Source organism: Balaenoptera acutorostrata, chromosome 7, assembly GCF_949987535.1.
Source record: "Balaenoptera acutorostrata chromosome 7, mBalAcu1.1, whole genome shotgun sequence".
In the NCBI taxonomy this organism is placed as follows: Eukaryota; Metazoa; Chordata; class Mammalia; order Artiodactyla; family Balaenopteridae; genus Balaenoptera; species Balaenoptera acutorostrata.
The window spans coordinates 60384602-60397638 of record NC_080070.1 but is presented as its reverse complement, the minus strand read 5'-3'; the positions used below and the strand labels follow the sequence as shown (position 1 = coordinate 60397638).

The 13037-nt window shown below is 40.0% G+C and overlaps 1 protein-coding gene across 1 annotated transcript in view; it reads left to right on the top strand.

Annotated features, from left to right (window-relative positions):
* The window catches only part of PON3 (paraoxonase 3), a 32809-nt gene that overhangs the window by 2684 nt on the left and 17088 nt on the right, over positions 1-13037 (top strand). Inside the window, exon 3 of the mRNA XM_007195739.3 lies at positions 10222-10277. Within this exon, the coding sequence (XP_007195801.1) occupies positions 10222-10277 (56 nt within the window). The remainder of the gene's footprint in view (positions 1-10221; positions 10278-13037) is intronic.

Here is a 13037-nt window from a genome sequence, read left to right as displayed (position 1 = left end):
CATATATCTCTCAAAAGATAAGAGCCTGCCAAGTAATTTAGAGGGGTAATTAGACTAGATCATTTCTAATATCTAGTCCAACTCTCAGATTGTATGATTCAAACAGACTTGAGAAGTTAAAACTAGAGCAGAAGAAAAAAATGCCATGTCACTTCTCATGTCTGTTGGCATGTGTACATTTTATATTTGCAGAACTAAACAAGTGAGAATGATCATGGGTCATTTGTCAGTAGGACAATATTGCTATATATCTAAAAATAATAATACTGCCTTATCAAAGGCCTAGTGTCTATGAGCTTTCTGCTGAGTCCTTTGGAAACATTTACATCATCCTCACAACCACCCTATAAGGTGGGTGCTGCCATCTGTCCTTGTAGATTAGGAAACTGACACCCAGAAGAATGAAGTTACTTGCCCAGTGGTCCAGAACTAGAGGGTGACAGGCCTAGATTATGAGCCAGGGCAGTTTTCTTCCATGCCTTTGTACTCTCTGTTGTGTAACACTGCCTTTCTTATCTACTGACAGCACATTTTTATTATGAAGCTTCAGGGAAGTATGATAGCAGCAGAAAACAGAAAATCTGAGATGCAAAAAGGTGAAATATTAATAAATAGAGCTGACCAAGACAAAGCAGGCTAGATATTGAAATAAAGCTCACTAATAAGATAATACTCGCAAGACCCAACTATTCCAGAGTGAAAAGCTTTATGAAACAATGGAAAACACTAAAGGATTGAAGGCAGGGTGTGGTAGGTAGGCAGTAATAGAGCTGGGGAAAAATTCTGATTTGTGTTTTCTTCAAGACCTAGAGTTTTGTGGTTAATTTTATTGGCGAACAAACTCTTCCTCTTTTTGTTTTCCTTCCCCAGTATTCTTTCTGGGAAGAAAGGTTGAATGGTGAAATAATTCTAACCTCCAAAAACCATACCTCAAAGATCTTTTTGTGTTAAGTTCATCCTTTTTCCAAGGCTTTGAGGCTCAAGGATTGTCTTAACTAGGAAGTTGTTTGGTTAATCAAAGCTGCACTTGAAATATGAATAGCTCTATCAGCTTGCCCTTGGCAGGATTATCAAGTAGACAGACAGCCATTGTATGTGGTGTCTTCCTATCTTCCCCTCCATCCCTTTTCCCTCCTATAGCTTCCCACTTCTCCAAGATATGTTTCTACTCCACAGTAGGTTCCATTTGTTTTCTTAGCTGGCTGTCAGAACCTTCTCTCCAAGATGTGAAATGAGGATAATATTAATTGATAGTAATTTGGTGTGACATTCTTTCAGGATGTCTGTAGAGAACTATTGGAGGCCAAAGAAATGAAGTTATGCCAACTAATAGGGTTGACAGATTAAAAGGCAGTAGATACCTATTTGTAAGCCTTGTTTTAGACTTGGCAGTGGGGTTTTAAGGTTAGTTGTGCACAGGTTAACGAGTGTGTGGAGGGGACTCAGGGGTGGGTTCCTGGGGATTCTTACTCCCACAGGTGCCACTGTTTCTGAGATGCACTGGGCCATCATGCAGGTGCAGCGTAGGTGGGGGAGGAGGGCAAAGGAGGGTCAGGAATAAAGTACAGTCAGCTACTAATTCTTTTCCACATCTGAGTGCAAAGCACCAGCTTCCCTATCCTCTGGGTAGAGCAAGTAAAGACAAGCATAGTCCTTTGGAAAATGCCCACTCCTCTTGCAGGTGAATTACTGAAGTAGGTTAATGCTATCATGGGAGATATGCAACATGGTGTTTGGAAGATAAAAAGACCAAACCAGAGAGTATACAACTCAGGACATCTTCTACTCAGAAATTAACACACACATCAATAATTTAATCTCAAGACAAGACAAAGTTCAAGAAACTAAAGCAGTTTATCTTTTTTAGTCAGCCCACCAGCTTTTACTGAAAGCTTTTATAGTGAAAAGGCAGGTATTATATTGGGTGCAAGTATACTGTACTGAATAAAACCTGGTCCTTGTTTCCAGGAAGCTTACTTTCTACTAGGACATTAACAAATGCAGGAGGTTGCAGCCCAAGTGTGGAAAATGTCATGGTGGATGCAGTCACAGGTGACCGTATCAGTACATAAAATGGATGCTGGAGCCAAGAGAGGTTGAAAAGGCCGAGAGGGTAGCATACAACTCATGTTTAAGAGCCCGTGACACTCAGCCAAGTGGAGGTGAGGGTGGTGTGGGAAAGGTGTGGGTTGCCAAGAAGCACGAAGCAGCATGTGCTCAGGCATGTAGCTGAATGAGTCTGGCACATTTTAGGAACTGCCGACAGAAGTACTGCAGCACACCTGGAATGGAGAGTGAAGAGTGGGAGCCACAAGAATTGAGACTGGAGCCTCAATTCTGTGGAGAATTTGGGATTTATACTACCAGCCCTAGTGGACCATTGGAGGGTTTTAAGCAGGGGCATAACAAGGTCAACTTTGCAATTTAAAAAGATGACTGTCAACAGTGCAGAGAATGGTTGTAGGGGAGCAAAGCTGACCCATTAGGAAGCTATTATAGAAATCCAGGAGGGAGCTCTAGAGCTTGAAAGACCTTGTGATTAGTTAGATTTGGGGAGTAAGGAAAAGGAAAGCATCAAAGATAACTCCAAGGTTCCTACTTTGTGTACTTGGGGGATAGAAGTGTCATCCACGGAAACTGAAATATAGAAAATGGAGCAGATTCAAGAGGGAAATTTCCAGGTCAGTTTGAGACATGCTGAGTATGAGAAATGAAAAGGCCAGGTAGAAATGTCCAATATACAGGTGAATACAGAGGCCTGGAAATTGGGCTTGATTTAGAGATTGGAGAATCAAGAGCATGTGAGTGGAAGCTGACGCCATGGGGCTAGAGTCAATGATGCAGGTAGGATGGGTACTCTGTCCCTAGAAATAGCCAAGGGCAGGTAGAGCCTGGGGAGTATCCACATCCAGGATGGAGGTGGGAAGGAGATCGGGCAAAAGGAAACCAAGAAGTGATTGTTTAGAGAAAAAAAAGTGAGAGAAAAAAGTTTGTTCAAAAACTAACCCACCCATATTCAACATGATTTTTAAAATTGCTTTATTCATTTTGCTGGATTCTCCCAAAGTCTATTTTACTCCATGTAGAAAAAGCACTAAATCTTTCAGGCCATCAAAATACCATGTATAGGTAAATCTTGATTAACTGTATTGCTTAGAAAATGGAAAGCTCTGATTAATGTAATTATCAGGTTACTGGCTGGGGATTAGTTTCAACCTTCAGCATAATCAATATGATTAAATCTCTGTCCTCCAATTTTCAGTGCCTATTGTTTATTATTCTGTTGATTCAAATTTGCATTTTCTTTGGTTTTGTTCCACTTTTCTTTCCCCTGTTCTCCTCTATCCTCTCTCAATTGCCTTTTGACACACTAATAACCCATTACCTTAGGTAACCATTTTCCCATGTATTCCATTTACTATAGCTGTGCAACAAACTACCCCAAAACTTAGTGACTTAAAAGGACAATAGGACTTCCCTGGTGGCACAGTGGTTAAGAATCTGCTTGCCAATGCAGGGGACATGGGTTCGATCCCTGGTCCGGGAAGATCCCACATGCTGCAGAGCAACTAAGCCTGTGCACCACAACTACTGAGCCTGCTCTCTAGAGCCAGCGTGCCACAACTACTGAGCCCACGTGCCGCAAGTACTGAAGCCCTCGCACCTAGAGCCTGTGCTCCACAACAAGAGAAGCCACCGCAATGAGAAGCCCATGCACCACAATGAAGAGTAGCCCCCGCTAGCTGCAACTAGAGAAAGCCCACGCACAGCGACAAGACCCAATGCAGCCAAAATAAATAAATAAATAAATAAATACCCTGTTTTTTAAAAAAAATAAAAAGACAATAGTTATTTTGCTTATGAGTTTGCAGTCTGGGCAGGGCTTAGTGGAGACAGCTCATCTCTGTTCCATTTGCATCAGCTAGGGTGACTGAAAGGCTGGGAACTGAAGTCATCTGAGACTCCTCCAGACCTCTCTCTGCACTGTGTGGTCTCTCCACAGTCTCTCTTTTGTAGCTTTAAAGTACCAGACTTCTTATTTTTAGGTTCAGAGGTCCCAAAGTACATGCCTTGAGAGAGAGAGAGAGCAGTGGCAGGTTTGGTTATGACTTTACCTTGTATGTCAGGTGGCATCACTTCCTCTTCATTCTATTTGTCAAAGCAGTTAGAAAGGTCCACCCAGGTTCAAGCAGAGAGGATACAAACGTAGCCTCTTAATGGAAGAGTATGAACATCACATTTTAAGAAGAGCATGTGGGGATTGGTTCAAGATGGCAGAGTAGAAGGACGTGTGCTCACTCCCTCCTGCGAGAGCACTGGAATCACAACTAACTGCTGAGCAATCATCCACAGGAAGACACTGGAACTCACCAAAAAAGATACCCCACATCCAAACACAAAGGAGAAGCTGCAGTGAGATGGTTGGAGGGGCGCAATCACAGTAAATTCAAATCCCATAACTGCTGGGTGGGTGACTCACAAACTGGAGAACAATTATACCACAGAAATCCACGCACTGGAGTGAAGGTTCTAAGCCCCACGTCAGGCTTCCCAACCTGGGGATCCGGCAATGGAAGGAGGAATTCCCAGAGAATCAGACTTTGAAGGCTAGCAGGATTTGACTGCAGGACTTTGACAGGACTGAGGGAAACAGAGACTCCACTCTTGGAAGGCACACACAAAGTAGTGTGTGCATCAGAACCCAGGGGGAAGGAACGGTGACCCCATAGGAGACTGAACCAGACCTGCCTGCTAGTGTTGGAGGGTCTCCTACAGAGGTTGGGGTGGCTGTGGCTCACCACGGGGACAAGGACACTGGCAGCAGAAGTTCTGGGAAGTACTCCTTGGTGTGAGGCCTCCCAGAGTCCACCATTAGCCCCACCAAAGAGCCTGTAGGCTCCACTGCTGGGTTGCCTGAGGCCAAACAACCAACAGGGAGGGAACTCAGCCCAACCCATCAGCAGACAAGTGGATTAAAGTTTTACTGAGCTCTGCCCACCTGAGCAACATCCAGCTCTACCCACCACCAGTCCCTCCCATCAGGAAACTTCCACAAGCCTCTTAGATAGCCTAATCCACCAGAGGGCAGACAGCAGAAGCAAGAACTACAATCCTGCAGCCTGTGGAACAAAAACCACATTCACAGAAAGGTAGAAAAAAATGAAAAGGAGAGGACTATGTACCAGATGAAGGAACAAGATAAAACCCCAGAAAAACAACTAAATGAAGTGGAGATAGGCAAACTTCCAGAAAAAGAATTCAGAATAATGATAGTGAACATGATCCAGGACCTCGGGAAAGAATGGAGGCAAAGATCGAGAAGATGCAAGAAATGTTTAACAAAGACCTAGAAGAATTAAAGAACAAACAAACAGAGATGAGCAATACAGTAACTGAAATGAAAAATACACTAGAAGGAATCAATAACAGAATAACTGAGGCAGAAGAACGGATAAGTGACCTGGAAGACAGAATGGTGGAAATCACTGACACGAAACAAAATAAAGAAAAAAGAATGAAAAGAAATGAAGACAGCCTAAGAGACCTCTGGGACAGCATTAAACGCACCAACATTCACATTATAGGGGTCCCAAAGGAGAAGAGAGAGAGAAAGGACCCCAGAAAATATTTGAAGAGATTATAGTCCAAAGTGTCCCTAACATGGGAAAGGAAATAGCCACCCAAGTCCAGGAAGTGCAGAGAGTCCCAGGCAGGATAAACCCAAGAAGAAACACACCGAGACACGTAGTAATCAAATTGACAAAAATTAAAGACAAGGAAAATTATTAAAAGCAGCAAGGGAAAAATGACAAATAACATACAACAGAACTCCCATAACGTTAACAGCTGATTTCTCAGCAGAAACTCTACAAACCAGAAGGGAGTGGCATGATATATTTAAAGTGATGAAAGGGAAGAACCTGCAACCAAGATTACTCTACCTGGCAAGGATCTCATTCAGATTCGATGGAGAAATCAAAAGCTTTACAGACAAGCAAAAGCTAAGAGAATTCAGCACTACCAAACCAGCTCTATAGCAGATTCCAAAGGAACTTCTCTAAGTGGGAAACACAAGAGAAGAAAAGGACCTACAAAAACAAACCCAAAACAATAAAAAAATGGTAATAGGAACATACATATCAATCATTACCTTAAATGTGAATGGATTAAATGCTCCAACCAAAAGGCACAGGCTTGATGAATGGGTAAAAAAACAAGACCCATATATATGCTGTCTACAAGAGACCCACTTCAGACCTAGGGACACATACAGACTGAAAGTGAGGGGATGGAAAAAGATATTCCATGCAAATGGAAATCAAAAGAAAGCTGGAGTAGCAATTCTCATATCAGAAAAAATAGACTTTAAAATAAAGACTACTACAAGAGACAAAGAAGGACACTACATAATGATTAAGGGATCAATCCAAGAAGAAGATATAACAATTGTAAATATATAAGCACCCAACATAGGAGCACCACAATACATAAGGCAAATGCTAACAGCTATAAAAGAGGAAATCGACAGTAACACAATAATAGTGGGGGACTTTAACACCTCACTTACACTACTGGACAGATCATCCAGACACAAAATTAAGGAAACACAAGCTTTAAATGACACAATAGACCAGATATATTTAACTGATATTTATAGGACATTCCATCTGAAAACAGCAGATTACACTTTCTTCTCAAGTGCACATGGAACATTCTCCAGGATAGATCACATCTTGGGTCACAAATCAAGACTCGGTAAATTTAAGAAAATTTAAATCATATCAAGCATCTTTTCCAACCACAACGCTTAAAAGATTAGAAATCAATTACAGGGAAAAAAATGTAAAAAACACAAACACATGGAGGCTAAACACTACATTACTAAATAACCAAGAGATCACTGAAGAAATCAAAGAGGAAATCAAAAAATACCTAGAGACAAATGACAATGAAAACAACGACAATCCAAACCCTATGGGATGCAGCAAAAGCAGTTCTAAGAGGGAAGTTTACAGGAATACAATCCTACCTCAAGAAACAAGAAAAATCTCAAACAATCTAACCCTACACCTAAAGAAACTAGAGAAAGAAGAACAAACAAAACCCAAAGTTAGTAGAAGGAAAGAAATCATAAAGATCAGAGCAGGAATAAATGAAATAGAAACAAAACAATAGCAAAGATCAATAAAACTAAAAGCTGGTTCTTTGAGAAGATAAAATTGATAAACCTTTAGCCAGACTCATCAAGAAAAAGAGGGAGAGGACTCAAATCAATAAAATTAGAAATGAAAAAGGAGAAGTTACAATGGACACCGCAGAAATACAAAGCATCATAAGAGACTACTACAAGCAACACTATGCCAATAAAATGGACAACCTGGAAGAAATGGACAAATTCTTAAAAAGGTATAACCTCACAAGACTGAACCAGGAAGAAATAGAAAATATGAACAGACCAGTCACAAGTAGTGAAATTGAAACTGTGATTAAAAATCTTCCAACAAACAAAACTCCAGGACCAGATGGCTTCACAGGTGAATTCTGTCAAACATGTAGAGAAGAGCTAACACCCATCCTTCTCAAACTCTTCCAGAAAATTGCAGAGGAAGAAACACTCCCAAACTCATTGTATGAGGCCACCATCACCCTGATACCAAAATCAGACAAAGATACTACAAAAAAAGAAAATTACAGACCAATATCACTGATGAATATAGATGCAAAAATCCTCAACAAAATACTAGCAAACAAAATCGAACAACACATTAAAATGATCATGTTCTTGGATTAGAAGAATCAATATTATGAAAATGACTATACTACCCAAAGCAATCTACAGAGTCAGTGCAATCCCTATCAAATTACCAGTGGCATTTTTTACAGAGCTAGAACAAAAAATCTTAAAATTTGTATGGACACACAAAGACCCCTAATAGCCAAAGCAATCTTGAGGGAAAAAAATGGAGCTGGAGGAATCAGACTCCCTGACTTCAGACTATACTACAAAGCTAAAGTGATCTAGACAATATGGTACTGGCACAAATACAGAAATATAGATCAATGGAACAGGATAGAAGCCCAGAGATAAACCCACACACCTATGGTCAACTAATCTATGACAAAGGAGGCAAGGTTATACAATGGAGAAAAGACAGTCTCTTCAATAAGCAGTGCTGGGAAAACTGGACAGCTACATGTAAAAGAATGAAATTAGAACACTCCCTAACACCATACACAAAAATAAACTCAAAATGGATTAAAGACCTAAATATAAGACCAGATACTATAAAACTCTTAGAGGAAAACATAGGAAGAACACTCTTTGACATAAATCACAGCAAGATCTTTTTTGACCCACCTCCTAGAGTAATGGAAATAAAAACAAAAACAAACAAATGGGACCTAATGAAACATAAAAGCTTTTGCACAGCAAAGGAAACTATAAACAAGACAAAAAACCAACCCTCAGAATGGGAGAAAATATTTGCAAACGAATCAATGGACAAAGGATTAATCTCCAAAATATATAAACAGCTCATGCAACTCAATATTAAAAAAACAAGCAACCCAATCTAAAAATGCACAGAAGACCTAAATAGACATTTCTGCAAAGAAGACATACAGATGGCCAAGAGGCACATGAAAAGCTGCTCAACATCACTAATTATTAGAAAAATGCAAATCAAAACTACAATGAGGTATCACCTCACACTGTTTAGAATGGGCATCATCAGAAAATCTACAAACAACAAATGCTGAAGAGGGTATGGAGAAAAGGGAACCCTCTAGCACTATTGGTGAGAATGTAAATTGATACAGCCACTATGGAGAACAGTATGGAGGTTCCTTAAAAAACTAAAAATAGAATTACCTTATGACCCAGCAATCCCACTATTGGGCATATACCCAGAGAAAACCATAATTCAAAAAGACACATGCACCCCAATGTTCATTGCAGCACTGTTTACAGTAGCCAGGTCATGGAAGCAACCTAAATGCCCATCGACAGACGAATGGATAAAGATATGGTACATACGTACAAAGGAATATTACTCAGCCATAAAAAGGAATGAAATTGGGTCATTTGTAGAGATGTGGATGGACCTAGAGACTGTCATACAGAGTGAAGTAAGTCAGAAAGAGAAAAACAAATATTGTATACTAATGCATATATGTGGAATCTAGAAAAATGGTACAGATAAACAGGTTTGCAAGGCGGAAATAGAGACACAGATGTAGAGAACAAACGTTTGGACACCAAGGGGGGAAAGTGGGGTGGCGGGGGGGTGGTGGTGGGATGAATTGGGAGATTAGGATTGACATATATACACTAATATGTATAAAATAGATAACTAATAAGAACCTGCTGTATAAAAATAAATAAATAAAATTCAAATTAAAAAAAAAAGAAGAGCACGTGGCTTTGATACATCCTGTTTCTACCATATTTGTAAATTACAGTTTACCACACTCAATAACCATTGCCTTCATTTCACCCTCAATGCTGCCTGCTTGGGATCACATTATATGTGGGTCTATCTCTCTACTAGAAGCTACGCGAGCCCCTTTTTCATCCTGTTCTTAGTCATATCTTACTTATCATATGCCTCTTTCCATAGAAAAATGCTCATGACCAGCTCTCAGTGAGAAAAAGATCTGACTAAAATCTTTCAAATTCAATTATTTCCAGTGGTTCATCCTAAGATCTATTGGTTTTATAACAGAGAACAGTTACTCAGTAATTTCCCAATATGATAGGAGAAGGATAGGTTTTTCAGGCCTCAACAAGTTGGAGAGGAGAAATACTTGGCAGAAAGGCCTTTAAGAGAGCTTCCCAGTGAGGCCTTTCCAAATGTTATCACTTGGTCTGTAGATAAGTCTTCTGTGGGGAATAAAGCTGAATCTCTTAGGACATACCCTGAGAGTTTTTATTTAAAGAATAAATCTAGGATATGAGTTTATTTTATAGTTATTTGCTTTTTTTCTCCTGAAAATGGACTTCTAAAAAAAAAAAAGAATTTAGTATTTCAAGAGTCTGGCTCAGGTTTTAGTGGAGTGTATCATGCCTGTGGGAGTCCTGAAAGTTAATATAGTTTCCCAAGTAAATAGTTAAACAAGTTAAGGTAGTTTCCAAAAGAAGTTCAAAGTCTTGACTATGTGCGAGATTTACTTTTTAAGCCTTTGTACATGCATCTTTCTGATCCTCTGCTTCTTTTGCAGAAAATGGCTCTGAAGATATTGATATACTTCCTACTGGGCTGGCTTTTATCTCCAGTGTGAGTATTTTCCATGCCCCTCAGATGCTCATGTCAATAGCTGCATGGACAGTACATTAATGTTGCCGACTACAGCTGCCAGATGGACCCCTACACATTCATCCCGCCCATGGGTAAAGTAGTGAACTAAAAAAGCCAAAATGGGGTTCCAGAAGGCTAATTAAGATACCACAGAAATGCCAGTCTTGCCTAACGCTTGGTGGGCAGCTCCCTGTGGGCAGTTATATACCCAGTAGTGTCTCAATAAATGTATATTGAATTCCATTCGATTCCTAGACGAGGCTCCAGATTTGCTCAGCTGTTGTTCATCCTCATCATCACCCTATTGGCTGGGCCTCAGCTTCTGGAAATCATCTTCTCACTAATTAGTATTCCTCTCGTTATGCCTTCCTATGTTTGGAGCTCAGTAATTGTTTGTGGATTGAATGTTAACCACGTTACTCAATTCAAAACCCTGAGCATTTTCCATCTTGGGTACCTTGCCTTTCAAAGAGAAGCTCTTTCAAAGAGGAGTAGGGAAAAACCTGCATTTTATTCTCAATACCACCTTCACAGGTTTGGGATGATGAGGAAGCTATGTGAAGGACTGAATTTCAATAAATTAAAATGTATATGTTGTGAAGATGTTGAAAATTATCATGTACTTATTAAATCAGTTGCATTTGGAACGGGACCTAGGATTTTGAAAAAAGTAGATTGACTACCTTTCCAATGTGAATTCTGATTGCTGGAATTGCATGCTCTAATATTCCATTTTAGCCAATAAAATACTACCAAATAACATAAATTTTTAAAATCTGTATCTTTTTGGCCAGAAACAGGGCACATAAAATATTCCTTAACGGCCCCAATTTCTAAATTCTTAAGTATAGTCAGGGTCTCATTTGGATTTTAAATTGCTGCTGCTGGTGGTACATGTGAGGGTGGGAGGGTGGGAGGGAGGGAGGGAGGGCGGGTGGGAGGGACTTTATTTCTTTAGTTTTCCTCCCAAACCAAAAATAAAACAAAGCTGTCTAGAAAAGCTTTTTCTTTGTTGACTTAAATTACCTATTGTCAATTTAGATTTTCAATGTTATGCCAAATAGACCTTTAAAAATAATTACTTTACAGCTAGGAGATTTCTTTGCTATTAGGAAATAATATTTGTAGTTCCTACTGTATGTTTCTTTTCTATTTTCACTAGAACTAAGTGTACTAAATTCTTGCTATTCAGAAAGTAGAGATTTTCATCACAAATAATTCCATGAGAAATGTTAGCTCTTTTTGCAAAATAACAAACAACTCATTCTTATAGGATAAGGATAATGTTCTTTGCTTATTTTTAATCTTTCTGTACTGCAATAAATTCAAGTCCTTGTTCTTGGTTACCTCCTACTGCCCTTTCTTGCCATCTAGAACATGTTTGGAAGATGCTGATTTAGAGAGTAATTCTGTGCTATAGATATCTTTAGTCTATTTAGAGGTGCCAAGCAGGCTATTTGCTTCCTTACCTTGGAACTTGGCATGCTCTTTGCCTGCAAGATTACTCCCTTCTTCAATGTTATTGGCTAACTCCTAGTTCTCTATGAGGGCTCATCATGGTGGCACTTTAATTCCTCAGGAAAATCCCTGATACTCTCTTTCTGGGCAAGGTGGCTCTTTGATGGTCCTACAGGTTCCCTGTGGTTAGGGTCTTAGATGCCACACCATATCCAATACACTTGCTCGGTGCTGCCTCCCTGGATTTCAATCCTTTTGAGACCAGGACTTTGGAATGTACATTGCCACACTAGCACCTTACATACTACCTGGCATACACAGGTGCTTGACTACTTACTGAATGTATGTATTGGTGAATGAGGGCAGTGGAGGAGTTCCATGCCTGTCCACATGTACCTATAGTCTGTTGGTGGAAATAAGATGCCTGCACATCCAGGTGATTTTCACCATTTTCAGTGGTGAATGGTATCAAAAGAATTGCTTGCAATCACTTGCCACAGATTCTTATCCAACTGCCTTAAACAGAAAACCAGGCAAGTGTGAAGCCATTTCTTAGAAGAGTTTAATTCATCATGACGCTTAATGTAGGCCAAGTTTGTTTGCCATGCCCTACCCTTATTCCCCAATCAAATCATTTCCATTTCCAGACCACCCAGTCCTTCTACTAGCTGTCAGTGCCTGCACATTCCCCCAAGCTCCTATGGGACTTGCTGTGTTGTTCCACCTTGAGCTGCCTTCCTGAGCAATATTCTCTATTGTCAAACCTTTCTTTATGGTGTGGCAGAAAGAGGCTGTACAACTAATGATCTGAGTGATTTAGGCAATTCACTTCTCTGGGCTTAATTTTCCTTAGGTGAAAAAGGGAAGGATTAGATGTCTCTGACTTTTTTCCCCCAATGTTACTGGACTTAGTGACAAATTTACTATGGAGGGAAGGGTAGACTTGGAGACTCAATTTTCTGGCCTGATGTTGGGGAAAGCAGTGATTCTCTTAACAGAAAAGAATAGATACAAATGAGATCAAGGATTCTAGGAGAGATGATTCTGGTTTTGAGCATTTGATTTTGAGCTGCCTTTAGGAAGAAGTTGGGATGCAAGCTAGGGCTCCAAAGAGGGGTTCCAGGGAAATGTGCATATTTGAAAATCACTGGTATAGAAGAAATACCTGTAACCTTATAAATAAGAGCTACAAGGGAAGAGTGTAGAATGAGAAGGAAAGAGGGATGGATGAGGACAGAGGAGGAAAGGGCAGGAAGAGAAGTAGGAATTCTAACTGGAAAT